Source organism: Desmodus rotundus, chromosome 4 (assembly GCF_022682495.2).
Source record: "Desmodus rotundus isolate HL8 chromosome 4, HLdesRot8A.1, whole genome shotgun sequence".
Classification (NCBI taxonomy): domain Eukaryota; kingdom Metazoa; phylum Chordata; class Mammalia; order Chiroptera; family Phyllostomidae; genus Desmodus; species Desmodus rotundus.
The window spans coordinates 3424632-3441196 of record NC_071390.1 but is presented as its reverse complement, the minus strand read 5'-3'; the positions used below and the strand labels follow the sequence as shown (position 1 = coordinate 3441196).

The following is a 16565-nucleotide window of genomic DNA, read 5'->3' as shown; positions in this document are numbered from 1 at the left end:
GGTGGGAGGCTCAGTGGCTCGTTCCAGGTCACACGGCTCACTGGTGGCAGGTCCTGGACCCGCAGCCTCACCCCCAGCCCCTGGCTTGTGCTTTGTCATTAACGACTCTCAGTGTTGGGTCTGCCATGTGGCTGCTTCCTTCCCAGCAGCCTCTGGAGCTGTGGTGGCGACCCACTGGGATTCTTACAATAATGACTTTTAAATGAAAGCTTAATTTACTAGTTGGATACATCAAAGCCAGAGTAGAACAGGGGAAAAAACAAACAAACAAGAAAGCAAGGAGATATTTTTTCTTAAGGTATGTTTGTTCTTTGCCCAGAGCAGGCTGTTTGCTACTCTGGGCAAAACTCCCTCATGTCCCCAGTGGGCCGGCAGGTGGCTCAGCGTGGGAGGGGCCAGGCAGACTGCAGAGCGGCAGCCCCGGGGTACTGACGCTTCCTCCACGTCATGCTGCTGTTGAAGCTTGCTACGTTTTCCCAGGTGGAGCATCGTCAGTGGGAAGAAAATCTCGAGCTCATTAGTTGCATTTTTTTTTTTTTGGCACAATATAAGTCCCCTCTCACTTTAAAATGCACAGGTCCGTATTGTATGCCCACTGTACTTTAATATAGAAAAATAAGACGCCCAGGTCTGTTTTCTGACAGCCCCGCCCGAAGGAGGGAGAGCCAGCAGAGGATTTCTGTCTTGACCTGTCCCTAGTCCCTTCGAATTCTTCATCAGCTTTTTGTTCAGCTTCAGAGTAAATTGCACACGAGGCCAGCGTTGCCCGTTATCCTGTGTCCCAGCTGATGCTATGATGTGCGTTGGCTGCGGAGACTCAGATGACCACAGCCAGTGGTCTCCCGAAGGGTGGTGATGTGGGTCGCAGTGAGTCAAGGACGCCGGAGAGGGGCTGAGTCCTTGCAGACCCAGCAACCGCCTTTGGTCTGCGCGGGGTATGGGCTGCCCAGGGCAGGAACCAAGCAGATAACTAGGGCCTTGAAGTGATGACGATGATGATGGGAATTGCTTTTGTTGTACCTTTATACGCCGAGAGCATTTGGTAGAAAGTATTTCACAACCCTTTGATACAGTGCTCACAATACGCTGGTAGGAGAGGGGAGGAGTTGGACGGAGTTGCGGAACTCACGGTGATGCAATGAATAATGGATTGGCTTTGAAGATATAATCTCCCCCCCAGGTGATGTTCGAAATGATATCTACGTGACCTTAGTTCAAGGGGATTTCGACAAAGGAAGCAAAACCACTGCGAAGAACGTGGAGGTCACAGTGTCCGTTTATGACGAGGATGGCAAGAGGCTGGAGGTATTTCTCGTTGCGAAGTCCAGTCCGTAGCATTTGGCTGTTCCTTTCCAAGCGTTTGCCTCTGTTCCACTGCAGACACAAAAAGACCACTGCCGCCCCCAGGGCGGAGCCTCTGCTCCTTCTTCCCTTCCTCCCGCTTGTTAGGGGCTGGTTTGCACCGGGTCCTGGCCGCTGGCCTGTCCTGGAAGTTCAGATGCTATTGTTGGCTCCGCAATAGCAGATGCTATTTGAGACGTGAGGGACCTAAGGCCCAGAAAATTCAGTCAGCTCCCTCAGGCTCCGAGCGCCTGCGAGAGGTGGAGCCGGGGTCTGAGCTTGGACACTGACCTTGTACTTTCCTGGGTGGTGGTGGTGACCAGGCCCTGCTCCCGAGTGGTCACTGCGGCCAGCAGGACTCAGTGTCCTGAGACGTGCTCAGAGGCCATGCCAAAGCAGGTATCCCTGCCCCTGCTGAATGACCTCTGTGGACCATGGCAGAGGGCGGTCCCTGTGTGTGCACCTGAGCTGGGGCCGTCCTTTCTCTCTGGGCAGCTCTGTGCACTGTCCCACCAGCCAGTGCTGGCCTTTGCCGCTTGGGTTCACCCCTTGCTGCTCCCACAGGAGCTGATGGTTATTATTCAAGGCTGGGGACACACAGGAGGGAGTGTTACTACCTCCTGAATTTCATCTGTAGCCATTTATTTGGGACCTACTGAGTCAATCGGGTGACCTCCTGCACACCCTAATGACGTCACTCTGAGCCAGGGAGAGATGGGTGAGGGAGAGAAGGGTGGGGCCCGCCCGGTGGGGCCCGCCCCATCCCCACGAGGCACAGCTGTCTGGATCTGAAATGTCTGGGACTGAGGTTGGACACTGGCCGCCTCTGTGGGCACCAGGTGGGCACATCCCGTCGATGAGGGGTTGCTGGCGTTCCCAGCGTGCTCTCGCTGCCCTCGAGCTCATCTCTGGGGCCGGGAGGTGGGAGCTGCACGCCATGTCACACTCTGTGAGGTCTGATGCTAACTCCTTACGGCTTCTTTTAAAGCACGTGATCTTCCCCGGTGCTGGCGATGAGGCGATTTCGGAGTACAAGTCCGTGATTTACTACCAAGTGAGACAGCCGCGCTGGTTTGAGACCGTGAAGGTACCACTGACACGGTTGTTTTGTCTCGTGGGGTGGACGATGACATGCTCATTTGCAGCCTAGGGAAGAGCCCCCCTCCCACCGGCCCAGGGGCCGCGCGCTGCCGGGCACCGAGCAGCAGAGCAGCTTTCCATAAAGTCCCTTAGGGTTGCTAAGGAACCGCACTGGCATTTCTTGGAATACATTTTCTCTCACTTCCTTTTGAACGTAAAAATAGGCCTTTCATGGAGACAAATGATGGAGTCCTTTAAAGACAGTATTGTTTTCTCTTCCTGGGTTTGCATCATGTGTGAAATGCTGTCTCACACTGAATGGAAACAGACAGAGATGCCTGTGTACAGAGGGTCTCGCAGGGGCAACAGCCCTGTCCCCACTGTGGCCCCCGCATCTCACAGTGCCCCACGCTGATGTCACGGGCCCAGGTAGCTGCATAGCAGGCCAGCCATTGGCCGTGGATAAGACGTTAGATGTCACAACAAGAAAGCCTCCATCTAGCCACGGAGGGCAGGTCCCCACAGCTGCGAGGCGGTGCAGACACCGTGGGTGTGGCAAACCACGAAAATGGCAACTTTCAGAAATAGAATCTTAACAGTGAAGCTGGGCGCTTACCAACCCCGAGCCGTCCCCCAGAGTCGGCTCGGGGCCCTTTACCATGTCACCGCCTTTACAGTCTCACCAGGCAAGTAGGTGCCTTTGGGAAAACCACAGAGGGGATTCCACCTTTCCCCACCACTGCGCGGAAGTGGTGCAGTGGGACAAGGAGGCTCCGGTGGACCGGCACTGTCTGGGCAAGGCCACGGTGGTAGAGGTGCCTAAACTTCCTTTTCCATCCCACAAGGTGGCCATTCCCATCGAGGACGCCAACCGCAGTCACCTCCGGTTCACCTTCCGCCACCGATCCTCTCAGGACTGTGAGTAGTCGGCTCGTTATCCCCTCTGTCAGCAGAAAACTGGCGGGAGACTCCATAGGCTGCTCTTGTTCTAGATTGTTCTGCGATAGTTCCTGGTAGTTCTGGGACCTGGGCACCCTAACACCAGGAGGCCTTGACACTTCAGCTCATGTCCCGCGTTAGCCTGTTCCTGGGGAATGTTCTTTGCGCTTTCTTCGAGCCGATCATAAGAAATCTTATTTCCTGAATTTTTCTTGAACTTGCTACTTGCTATTCTTTTGATTTCCTCTCTTCCATTTTGACTTACGTACTGCTCCATCTGCCAGAAAAGTCACTGAGGTCAGCTTGTAAGAAGCAAGGTGGGAAGGGCAGCCTGGGGAGCCACGTAAAAGGCAGAGATACGGGCCGAGCAGAGAGGGGTTTGTGCCTGGGGAGCCCTGGGGACAGGTTTGTCCTGGGGGGCTGGTGCCCTGCCCAAGTAGAATAGTGAGTAGGGGTGGGAGTTGGCCAGAGCACGGCTGGGTGGGCATCAGGGCAGCAGGGGTAGGGGGCACTGGAGGGCATGCTAGGGTCCTAGAATCCACCGAGGACTTGTCTCAAAATCTGAGCACGCTCCCGCTTATAATAAGCTCATTCTCTCTAATTAATAAATCACAGCAGGGCAGAGGGGTATCTTCTGTAGCATTTTAATTTTCAAAATCCTTGTTTTCCTTGTCAGTTTTAAGTGCTCATTATAGACAAGATGCTGTCACCCGACATACCAGGACACATCTGTATAATTAATGAAGTCTCCCGGCCCCGGCTTGTGGGGCCTGGAGACGTGTCGAGCATCCGAAGTGTGATGCTGCTGAAATCCCGAGCTGTCAGCTGCTGGAATGATGGTGGCCCCCGGGGCCTCTCCGGGCCCATCTGCACACCCTCTGGGTCAGAGGTGGAAGAAACTGAGGCCGCATTGCACACCTCTCCCTTCTAGCAAATCTGAGCTGCTTTCCCCCTAACAGGAGCAAATGATGGGATTTCTTGGGCTGGGATTTGCAACCTCCCTGCACTCCTTTGGAAAGTTAGTTGCTGATGTAACTATGTAACACTCTCCAGCAACTTGTTAGCGATTCCAGAGGCTCCACTCCTGTTTTACAGGAGCACCGGCAGATGTGTGGCTTTGGGGCCTGCCGGCCTGCCTGCCAGGTGCTGCTGTCCCCTGTTTGCAGGAGGCCTGCTTGGGTGGCGCAGCCCTGCCTGCTCTGGCAGCTAGTGGCCTCCTGTGGCCCCTGGCACTTTGCAGATTTGTTATCTACCTCATACTAGCTGCTAAGGAGCATGTACCAAGGGCAGTCCATTCTCTTGCTGTGAAGATGTACAGTGTTACTAAAAGCGCACGTTTTTATTCTGTGCTACTTTGAGTAGGGCCAGGGGAAGCCCTCACTGCGGGTCCCACACCCTTTCATGGCTGCTTTCACAGAGACGTGCTTTATTTATATATTCTTTTATGTCAGCCCAAACTTAGAATGGTCTGTTCTTTTCACCGGAACATGAAGATATTTCATGTTTTCCGGTGCCCTTTCACAAAGTGCTTTATTTGATCCCCAGGGTCCATATTTTTTACTTTTATCCCTCTGTTTTGGGGGAGTCAGTCATTTCTTCATTTACTTAGTTGGCACTTGTTGAGCACCTACCATGCGCCAGATACTGATGGACCCCAGAATGCAAACACCAATGAGACGTGTTACCTCAGGCATCAGCCTCTTAGGGTAGATGTTCCGAGCCCTTGACTCAGGGTGGGTGGATGTGTGCTCCTCTGCTCTTTGACCTCTGGCCTTGCATTTCTAAAAAGAGACTTCCTAGCTCTGAAACTCAGTGTTTCCGTGTCACCCCCAGATTGCATCTGGGGGGACTCACGGGGATCTGTTTCTTTAGTCCAGACTGTCCGTCCCCACCTGGTCTGGCCCCCGTGTGCCTTAGAGCCCTCACCACCCACTGCGCGCTAGCCTCCCTGGCTTCCGTGCCCAGCCTGGCCACACGCTGCCCCACTCGAGGGCCTCTGCCTCTGGCCATCTCTCTTCCTGGGGGGGGTTTAGGTCTCGCTCCTTGTGCTGTTCATCTTCTCAGAGGGGCCTTTCTCAAACATCCAGTGGGATCGTCCCTCTTCCCACCATCCCCCTTTGGCAAAGCACCAAGTTCTATTCTCTCTGTTACTCGAAAGTTGTTGGGTGGCATCTCCCCAAGGAAAATCAGGTCTTTCTTGAGTATGAAATCTAGGGTGGGCACCATTTCACACCCTGGGAAAGGAGCAGAGCGAAAACCCACGCTGTGCCTGCCATTCAGAGTCCAGTGGGGGAACTAACCATGAGTAACAACACACACACACACACACACACACACACACGTGGACATCTGGGGACCCGGCAGAGACTAGGGCAGGCGGCTGTCTGAGCCAGCTCGGGCCGTTAGGGATGGACATGTATTTTCCCCCAGTTCTGGCAGCCGGAGGTCTGCAGTCCAGGGGCTGGCATGGCCAGGTTTGGGTGAGGACCCTCTTCTAGGGTGCAGATGGCTGCTTCTCGCCGTGAACTCACGTGGGGGCGGGGGGCACCTCTTCCTCTTAGAAGGTCCCTGGTGCCGTGGGGTCAGAGGTTCACCATTGTGATCTCACTGAACCTTAAGCACCTTCTCACAGGCTTACCTGCCGTAGTGTTGCATGCGGGTGTGGGCCCCCCTGTGACCATCAGGGGGGCCACAATGCTGTCCGTGATGACTATGACGGAGGATAAGTCGGGAGAGGGGGAGAGAGTGACGGGGTTGCTCACCTCCTTCAGGCAGGCTGGTCCCTGCGGAGCGGCTGGTGCCTCTGCAGGGACTTGGATGAAAGGAGGGGCAGTCTCACGGGCAGATACCTGGCAGGAGGACTTTCTTGCCAGAGAGAAAGGGCCTTAGTCGCCCTGGGATTTGCATTAGTGTCCCTGTGCTCGGGGTGAGGGAGGAATCCACCTCTTTTGCCTGTCACACTGATAGCCAGTTTTCCCAGTGAATGGTCTGCCCCTCCGGCTGTCCTTGACCACGGCCTGTGTTTCCAGGCCCCGTCCACTCCCAGTGGTCAGGGCTACGAACACACTGTCTCCGTTAGCATCACTTTGTAGTTACCCTTGGCTTGCGGCATTGCAGGCTTTTCTTTAACATCACCCTGGGACCCTTGTCCTTGGCTCGCGAATCTGCTTTTGGGTTCCACGAGCAAGCTCTTCCCGGAGATTCAGATGGGATCTGGGATCGCTTTGAACTTAGAGGTTGATCTGAGCACAGCTGATCCCGTTACGATAAGAGTCTTCCTGCTGGAGAACCCGGTCTGTTTCTCCCTGTACTTAAGTGTCCTTTCAATCTGCCAATACGCTTTTGTCATTTTTTTCGTAACCGTGGCCCTTGTAGCTCCTCCTGACGTTGTGTTGCCCCGACAGCACCTGAGGGTGGCTATTGATTTCTGTTGCAGCCAAAGATAAATCTGAGAAGATATTCGCACTGGCGTTTGTGAAGCTGATGAGATATGACGGGACCACCCTGAGGGACGGGGAGCACGACCTCATCGTCTACAAGGTAGACTGTTACAGGTGCCTTGTGGCTGCGGCTCACCAGCACCTGTGGCTGCGGCTCACCAAGTCATTTCTTCCCGGCCTCCCGGGCCTGAGCCAACATTCCCACCCTTGGGAGAAAGCCACTGTCCAGTGACACTTAACTATGCAAACGCACATTGCCCATGACCTACCTTTTTGCCGCTGCTAATGAAAGAAGACGCTGTACAGTATAGCAACACACTAGGTGTTGTGTAAAGCGATGCTCTGTTAATATGAACTAATCTCCAGGAATCAGAGACCTCGTTAGAATAAACAACTTAAACAACTGATAAAGAGCAAGTAGCAGGATGGTTAAAAGGAATAATGGTAACAAGAGATAGAAAACATCATGGGTTGCTGACCGTGGCCTAATTCACCCCACAGGCCGAAGCGAAGAAGCTGGAGGACGCGGCCACGTACCTGAGCCTGCCGTCCACGAAGGCCGAGCTGGAGGAGAAGGGCCACTCGGCGACAGGCAAGAGCATGCAGAGCCTGGGCAGCTGCACCATCAGCAAAGACTCCTTCCAGATCTCCACACTCGTCTGCTCCACAAAACTCACCCAGAACGGTGAGCGGGGCCCCGGCACGCTCCCCCCAGAGCTTTCCCCCTTACGCTGACCCTTCTCTTGCTTTCAGTTGAGCAGGGAGGCTTCTGTAGGTGTGTAAATGCAGCCAGCCCGTCATCTCGCCTTTTCTCCATAGTGGTCCATGTGGGTGTGGGTGGCCTAGGAAAGGGGCGACACCCATGGGGCTGCAGAATCCACACTCCCACTGTGACCTGAGGTTAACCTGAAAGAGAGAGAACAATGGGTTCACTTTTAGAAAAGCTGTTTGGCCAGAGGAAGGTGGCATGGCATGAGGTAAAGTCCACAAGATTCAGAGTCAGCCTGAGGGCCTGGGGTTGAGAGCTAGGCCCTGGCAGTGACCTTGAACTCGTTCCTGTGAACCTCATTATCCTCGTCTGTACACTTGGTTAGTCACTGAGAAAATTACCAGTTTTCTTTATTTTGAAAAGTTGGTTTTGATGCCATGTCTAGTCCCCCCATCCGTGAGATAAGGTGCCCCTTGCTGACGGGCACACAAAAGCACAGCCTTGACCCAGCACCAGGTGGTGCCCAGGGCCCCTGTGCTGGGCTGGCCTGGCCGTTCCCTGTCGTTACCTCTGCTTTTGGGCTCCCCAGCGACGTGGCTGTCTGGCCAGGGCCCTTCTTATTCAGCGCACACCATCTGTACGAGGCAGAGGTCCCTCGGCACGAATCCCCCATTTAAAAATTGTGTCCCCCCCAGATGTGACAGTATGACAGCCGTGGCAGAGTGCTCTATGCTGTCTTGAAAGCAGCTTGAAAATCCGAATCTTTCCTCTTAGCTCCTGATACAGATTTTGATTACTAGTGTCTATTGCTATCATGAATTGTGTCCTTGGGGTTGCCCATAAATCATGGCAGACGTCTCAGATTTGCTCAAGGGACAGTCACTTTTCAGATGTTAACAGGACAAACACAGGACAAAAGGCCATCATCTGGAAGCCACCACTTGTGGTTGTGGGAGGTGCGCCAGGTGCTGGGGTGCATGCCCTTTCCAGACGGCCCCCGTCTCCGTCTGTGTCCTGTGGAACTGGGCTGCTCCCGCTGTTGTTCCTCACCCCTTGTCCTGTGTGGGGGAGGGGCTGTCATTCAAATGCACGGAGGTCACTGGGATACACGTCTCCCATGTAACCCTGGAACCAGGAGCCCACCTGTAACGTTGTGAGTTGTCCCGGCTCTCAGAGGTGCACTCACCTCCCTGAGACTGGGACAGCCATCACCTGGCCACTGGGAACTGTGCGCAGTGGGGCCGAGACTGCGCAGGCAGCTTCCAGTTTAGCCAGCAAGCATGCGCCCCTCAAGGTGAGGGCTGGTAGGGACTGGGTTATGGAAAGGGTGCCCCCAGATCAAACGTCACTTACTCTCTGGACGTGGTCCTGATCGTGCACAGGCCTGACAGCTGCCCCCAGGACCTCACTTAACTCGAGGCCTCACTTGGCACCTGTCCTCTAAGGCGCCACCCCCTCTGTGTGGCCCTGCAGCTCTGCCGTAAGTGCTGACCATTGAGCTCTGGTTTCTGTTTCACTGTGGAGGAAACCACCAGCTTATATATGTGGGTCATGTCCTTTAGTTTTTTAATTTGTATTTACTGATTGAGAGAGTGAGGGAGAGAGGAAGAGGGGAGAGAAAGGGAGAGGGAGAGGGAGAGGGAGAAGCCTCCATCTGCCGTTCCACTTACTTTCGCACTCGGTTGGTTCTCGTACGTGCCCTGATGGGGCCTCAAGCCCGCAACGTTGGCTGTCAGGACAACGCCCCAACGAACTGAGCTACCTGGCCAGGGCCTGGGTGGGCCATATTCTAGATTCATGTTTGGAAGTTGTTATTTGCAACTTGAGTATGTTTTCTCCATCAAACAATGTTCTGAATAGCAATTAAGTTGTGAGACCCACCCACACAGTCCTTCTGAACCCACATATTCCCGCAGAAGAAGACTGTGAACTAGGAAATCCCCAAGGTATTAAAGCCACAGAAATCTCCCTGGGGGACAGTCCTTTCACCTGGGAGCCCTTTGAATCTCAGTGGCCCCAGGGTCGGTCCCTCCTGGAAACTGAGGGGCAAGGCTCTGTGGTATCCCAGCAACCGTTGCCAGGCAACAAGGAGATTCCGATGTGATGCTGCTCACTGGAGTTAGGGGGGCGCCTTTTGGCTTTAATTTCACCCCAGCCAACGATTCCTCCTGTGGGGATGGTGACCTGTCAGGTGTGTGCGAGACGGGGCCGCCCTAGCCGGCGTTGACCGTGGACACCCAGATTCTCACTCGAGAGTCAGCTTTCTGTGATGCACTCTGCTGTGCTTTGCCCAGGTGCACCCCTGCCCAGACGCATGGTACGGAGGCAGTCTCAGCCTGCTTATGTCCATGGTGCTGCGAACTTGCAGGGACGGGATCCACATTGTTAACTGTTGTCAAAAACAGTGGTGACTCTCGGGAAGGGAGGTGTCTGAAAACCGGCGACCTGGAGCGTGTTGGCGGCACGTAGCCTTTCTTACCACTTCCCTGTCGATTAGAAATGAAAGCACGGGAACTTTCACCATGTATGGTTAACATTTTCAATTGCTGGTCATCTCTGTGACGGGCTGTTGCCATTAGTCTTGATGGTGGGCATCATGCTAAGTGTTCTCTCCACGTCCTGCCACTTAGTTCCTGCACCAACCCCGTGAATGAGTGAACATTGTACCCATTCTTTGGAGAGGAAAACTGAGGTGACGTTACTTGCCCTAGGCCGTAGAGCCTGTGCTTTGCACATCCACAATTATTTGGGATCCTGTGTGCTTTACATTTCACCGTTCTTAGTCCTGTTGGCCCTACTTGAGCTAAGGTCCCAGGAGCGAAGATGTATAGATGCTTCAGTGCTCACCAAAGGTGCGCCTGTGTGTGCCTGTACCCTTAAATTCCAATGGGCGTGTTCTGTTCCCTGAAATTCCACCGGTTGCCAAGATTGCATTTGTCTTTTCAGTATTTCCTAGGGTTTTTTTTGGGAGGCAATTTCTGTAGCTGAAGTTCGTTCCTGGTGAGCATCAATAGTAAATTGGATGCCCTTCACAAATTGTGTTTTTTCACATAACGGTTCATAAAATAACTTCTGGCAAAACTATGGAGTCCCTTGACCTCCCCTCGAGATGTGCTGGGGTCTGCCTCCCTGCCTTAAAGCGCATCTCGCTGCCTTAGAGTCCTTCTGGGGGCACCGTCTTACACATTGAGTCTGTGAAAGCCAAATACATTCAGCGTGTGGTTTTTCAACTGGAAAACAGAGACGCAACCACAAGAAACAGCTGGGGACAGCCAGGCCTGGGTGGGGTCAGCGAGCTCTGCACAGCAGTGGTCCCTGGGGGCCAGGGTCCCTATCCCCTTGCAGCATCAGGACCTGAATTTATGTTTGTTTTTTAAAAAATTACTTTGTGTAAAAAATGCAACAATAAAGCCTCATCCTGGAACTCACGAGCAGCAGCCAGCACAGCACCTTGTGGGTGCATGTGTCGCCTCTCCTGGCCCGTACACGGGCCAGGCCAGGCCGCCTTTCTCAGGCTCCCGAATGACCCGTGCAAGCTGTTAGGTGAAATCACTTCATGGTGAATGGAGGTGGAAACAGTGAATTCAGCCCCACTGGGTGCCAGGCAGGGTACGCCAAGTAGTGGGACACATAGCTGGTGAAGGTTTCCAAAGAGGGTGGATTTTCTGATGAAAAGTTTATGGATCGGCCTCGCGGGGGCAGTGCATGCAGCAGACGAGGCCTTGCGGTGAGGGACTGACCCGCCCTCGTCTTTCAGTGGACCTGCTGGGGCTCCTGAAGTGGCGGTCCAACACCAACCTGCTGCAGCAGAACCTCCGGCAGCTGATGAAGGTGGACGGCGGAGAGGTGGTCAAGGTGACTCAGGGCCCCGGGCGTGGGTTTGGTTTGTTTTCCTCCCGTGTGTTTTCATGGGCAGCCGCTGCCTCCCCAGGGCGCTTGCAATTCCGGTTCGATCCCTCAACAGTGAGCTCCTTTGGGATTGGCCTGCACCTCTGAGTGGAGGTAATCCTCTGGGCACTCTGCCATGGGGCGGGGCTGCTTCCCTGGAAGGCCCTGGGGGTTGGAGTCAAGCCAGCCTTGGGTTCTGGCCCCTCCTCCCACGGGTCCTCTCTGCGGGGCAGACGAAGGTACCCGCCCTCATTCGGCCTGGCTTTCCCTGCTGTGAAAGGGGAAACAATTGTGCCTCTTCAGAAGGGCACTGGGGGGGGCAGGTTCAGGGAGGTCCTTGGGCCCACGCCTGCCACGTGGGAAGCACTTGAGGTCATCACCTGACCATGATTATTATCCACTGGGAGCTCTGGTGGCTGACCTGGGGACCACGGCACTGGAGGCTTGTCTGGGCCCTTTCCCCACCTGTGCCCTTCCACTGGTTTCTTTCCTCACACAAGGCAGGCTCTGGAGAGAATGTGAGGTGTCCTCTCAAATCTTTCTAGGGCAGGAGAGTCAGACTAGGCTGATCTCATTCTTTATTTGGGATTGCTGTTGGTTGTGAAGTTTTCTTCAATATCAGGATCTTCTTGTCTCTTTTTCGTCCAGATGACTTGCACGTAAGAAAACGCATGTTCGTTTTCAGTGTGTCCCCTTTGGCCGGTGAGTGATAAGCCGGTTCCCCACTCGGGGGGTTTGTGAGCGAGATCTCTGCGGCCTGTTGCAGCCCCAGGGCTTCCCCCTCCTCTAGAGATGCCTGCAGGAGGAGACGTGCTTATCTCTGTAGAAATTAATGACATAAAGTGGCTTTAATTAAACGGTGGCATGGTCAGCGTCAGTATAAATTACTCTGGTTGCACCACTTTCCTGATAACTTCGTTGTACAACCATTGAAACACCCCCCACGCCCCCACTTTGAATCATCTTTTCAGGTCTTTGTCAGCTGCCCCCGCGGGACCCTATTAATTGCATTTTAAATGTCCCTGGGTCCTGCAAAGTCCCCAATTCAGGGGGACGCTGGGGGAATGAGTTAACGTAACTTTAGAAGATGCACAGTTAATGAAATTCTGTCCTTTGCCGTTTTCAAGTCCCCGTGCCACATCAGGAACTAGTTGTACTGCTGTTGGCCTATTGTTGTCCTGGCCCGGGGAAATCAGGAACCATGTCACCTTGTTCTCCATTCCCACAGTCTCATCTATGATCAGATCCGATTGTTCCTGCTTGGAGGTGGTTTTCATGTCTCTGGTTCTTGTGCACCCTGAGGGCCAGGTGACTGTCCGCCCCCACCTCGTTGGAATGTGCCCTTCAGCCTGGAGAAGTGAATGGACTTGTCTCAGGTCACCTGGCTGATCCTGGGAGCCAGGCCTGGAGGGGCCCCCGCTTGCCTAGGGGGCACCTTTTACTCTGTTGGAGGACACTAGCAGACTGTGTTATTAGCATGTATTCAAGGCCTTTCTTCTGTGTCTTTACAACTAGGAATAGAGAGATGATGTTGCCTGATAGACTGAGAAAAGTACTTGTTTATTTAGAGGGGGTACCGTCCCCCATTGGGTGGTTTTGGTTCTCCTGTGGAGTTGGTCTCAGAGAGAGGGTGCTTGTCCACAGGAGACCTTCCGTGTCCCTGTGGGCGGGACCGCCTCCACGGTGCTCGCATCCCTGCGCCACTGTGGCCACGGCCAGGCCACCGCTCCCAGCCGTTGTGCTCAGTGCTGTGATTGTGTCACTTGTCTGGGGGGGCCTGCTGCAAAGACTCTGGGGGAACCGTGATGCGCCAGGGCTTGGCACCTGGACAGTCTGTTGGCAGTGACATGGGGCTGCTCACAGATGGCAGAGTTTTGATTTTGCAAAGACATTACAGTTTGCAAAGGGTGGGAAGTGGTTTAAAAGTAATTGCAGTTGAGCTCATTGTCACCGGACTGATGAAAACCAGGAAAGGGCTGGGAAGGTCCTGTGGGAGGGGACCATGGGGCCTCCCCTGCTGCCAGCCCCGCTGCTGGACTCAGCGTATCTGTGTCTTTGTTCTGAAGTCACTCGTCTCTGATTTTCGTCTTGTGCATCTGATGGCTGGGAAAATCCCTAAAGTTCTCAGTGTCACAGCTGACACTGGGCCACGGTGGGTATGGGGGCAGTGCCGGAGCTCACTCTGTCCCCTGGCCCGTGTCTCTGCAGTTCCTCCAGGACACCTTGGATGCCCTGTTCAACATCATGATGGAGAACTCCGAGAGCGAGACTTTCGACACGCTTGTGTTTGATGCTCTGGTAAGAAAGAGGCTCCTGCTTTCGCCCCAATCAGACCTTCAGATGCCCTTCCACACGGCTGCCTGTGAAGCTGGGGCGAGGGGACCCATCACAGTAGCTTTGAAAGCATTGCCCTGTACATCCAATCCAAGCAGATAAAAGGAGAGCCAGAAGGTTTCTTCCAGTTACACTCTAGCTAGGCAAATGCAGTGTCTAGGGTAGGAAGGGGTAAGCTGGCTGACCAGCTTCTGTCCAAAACTCTTACGGTTCATCGAGTCATGTGTTGCAAATGAGGCAGAGGAAGATCCCAAGAGGTTTTGCAGTACCTTGCTAATCAAAATATTGATTGATGTCACAGGTATTTATCATTGGACTCATTGCTGATAGAAAATTTCAGCATTTTAATCCTGTTTTGGAAACCTACATTAAGAAACACTTTAGCGCAACTTTAGCCTACACGTAAGTCCTCTTGGTTGTTCTCAAACCAAAACTTTTCTCTCTGTATGTTTGTTATTAAGAGTTTTTTTCATATACTTCTGTCTGTGATCATCCATTGCCCTCCTCAAAACTCTGAATATACTGGGATAATTTTTATTGTTGTCTCCCTCTTAACAGAACTGGAAAACCTTGTCCAAAGAGGTACGTTGTCAAGTGTCCTAACATTCGGGAATAAATTCTTTCTGTCCTCCACGTCTTCTGTCTGTCTTGGAGATTTTCAGTTCATGTTGGACAGAACGGAGAGATGGGTGCAGCGTGCCCGCCACCCTGCAGCTTCCCGGCATGCACCCGGTGAATGAATAAATAAATGCGTGTGTTCTTGTTTAGAAATTATGGGTTGTTCCGTGCCCATAAAGGTCAGCATGGCACTCGTCAGTACATCATTTTGTACGTTAAAGAATGCCTTCCCTCTTGTTCCAAGAGCTCCCGCAGTGACTAACTTGGATTCTTGCTGCCCACCCAGCTGCTCTGGACCTGCCCCCACGCCCTCGCAGGTGCCCTGTGAGTCTTGTCCAGACCACGGGGCGCTGCCATTCTGGGCCACAGAGCCCGCTCACCTGGTGTTGAGTCCTGGGGCTCGACCACCTGGGCTTAAATTACAGCTCTGCCCCTTACAAGTCTACGGTGCTTAACTCTCTGGCTTTCAGCCTTTCTCATTGGTAAAACAGGCACCATTATAGGTTTGCTGAGCATTTTAACGAGTTATTCTATGTCAGCTATTTGGAATACTTCCTGGCTCGTTGAAAGCACTAGGCGGGTGTGAGGTTTCGTTATTATTAAAGTTACTGGGATGAGGTGCCTTCTGTCTCTCACTGTGGGGTTCACGGACATTTATTCAAACTTTTAACTGTGCGAGTTGTAGCGAGAAAAGAGATTTAAGTCATTTCTCTTATTAATACATTTTTAAAAATTAAAGTGTAGTTGACAAACAGTATTAGTTTATATTAGTTTCAGGTGTGCCACGTAGTGATTCCACATAATTCCCTTAAGAATCTCTCCTGTGGAGTCATTAGAACGGATTCTCTTCAGTGCCATTAAATTGGGTCAAAGCTCCCAGCTGGGCCTTGACCACACTCAGCCTGGGTGCAGCTGTGAGCTCGAGGTCAGAGGTCCGACACTGTCCGTCCTGGCTCTGGGTTCTTTCCTGCGTGCTTGAGGGCCTGTTTAGTGGGGGCGCCTCGAGGGGCCGAGAGCAGTGATGTCCCCAAGCACAGGGAACGAGCTGTGGTGGCTCCGTGTGTTTACTTGCCAGTAGCTTTGCTGCAAACGTTTTGCTCTGTTGGTGGAGGTGCCCTGTTTGCCTGCACTTCAGACAGGTCCTTACAGTCATGGGGGAGAGGGGTGCGTGCCTCTGTCTCCCTCCGGCAGCCTGAACACAGCCTGGGCAGGTGTACAGAGGTGGCCGGCAGCTGCCCTGGGACGTGACATCATCTCCGTACGTGTCACGTTCGCAATCCTGCTTTTTCACTGAAGTGCGGCCAGACAGTCCTCCTCAGATTAGAAACTTAATTCCTGAGACTCAGAACAGTGGGTCAGCATGCCTCGCCGTGGTCCAGGTCCTCAGTGAGAGCTGGACGGCCGTGGCAAGTTCGTGGGCGGGAGAAGCAGAAAGTGCTGTTTATCTCTCAGCAGCGGTGAAATTGGTTAAAGGTGACGGTAGGCAGTGGGCCCACCTCTCACAGAGCTCCCCTGCATCAGTCATTCATGGGAGCTGGGGCCCTGTAGTGGTGGCCAGGGCTGGGCAGGGAGGGTGCCATCAGCTTGGGGACTGTTATTCTGGTCCCCAAGGGCTCCTTTCTGTCCAGTGAGCTATCTTCCCTGGAGCTGGTTCAGGCTTCCCTCCCACGGAACTGATGCTCCCTTTGCCCTGGATACCTGAGATACAGGAGGTCCCCATGGCTGCAGGAATTCTATTGGGCCACCCCCACTTGCGTAGTTTTTTGCTTTTATTATTAAATCTCTGAAATGCAGAAAAAGTCTTCAACCCAATTTAACACCTGTTTATTTTAAACTGTCTCAGCAAACTGGGAACAGGGGGGAACATCTTCAGTGTGGCAGGGGACACCAAAGGGAAAGGGCAGCTCACCTGTGACCCGAACACATCGGAAGCGTCTCCCCTGAGTTCGGGAACGAGCAGGTATCTGTTCTCTCCCCCTGTTGATTAGTGCGCTGGAAGTAGAGCAGCAAGGCAGGAAAAGTAATTGAACGTGTAACAGTGGAAAGAAACAAGTAAAGCTGACTTTATTTTCACATCCTGTGATTATGTACATACACGTCCCTAAGGGATCCATTTTTAAGAAGTCCCCTCCCCCTGAAGAAAACGGCTAGGATTGGTAGGTCCCACGCTAATGTAGAAAACCCAGTTATACACATGCAAATAATTGGAACATGAC

The 16565-nt window shown here is 53.3% G+C and overlaps 1 protein-coding gene across 3 annotated transcripts in view; it reads left to right on the top strand.

Annotated features, from left to right (window-relative positions):
* The window catches only part of DOCK1 (dedicator of cytokinesis 1), a 374752-nt gene that overhangs the window by 73502 nt on the left and 284685 nt on the right, over positions 1–16565 (top strand). For all 3 annotated transcript variants that reach the window (XM_053922126.2, XM_053922125.2, XM_053922127.2), the window contains exons 14-21: positions 1181–1305; positions 2330–2428; positions 3267–3339; positions 6797–6900; positions 7302–7485; positions 11267–11364; positions 13606–13695; positions 14033–14133. In XM_053922126.2, the coding sequence (XP_053778101.1) occupies positions 1181–1305; positions 2330–2428; positions 3267–3339; positions 6797–6900; positions 7302–7485; positions 11267–11364; positions 13606–13695; positions 14033–14133 (874 nt within the window). The remainder of the gene's footprint in view (positions 1–1180; positions 1306–2329; positions 2429–3266; positions 3340–6796; positions 6901–7301; positions 7486–11266; positions 11365–13605; positions 13696–14032; positions 14134–16565) is intronic.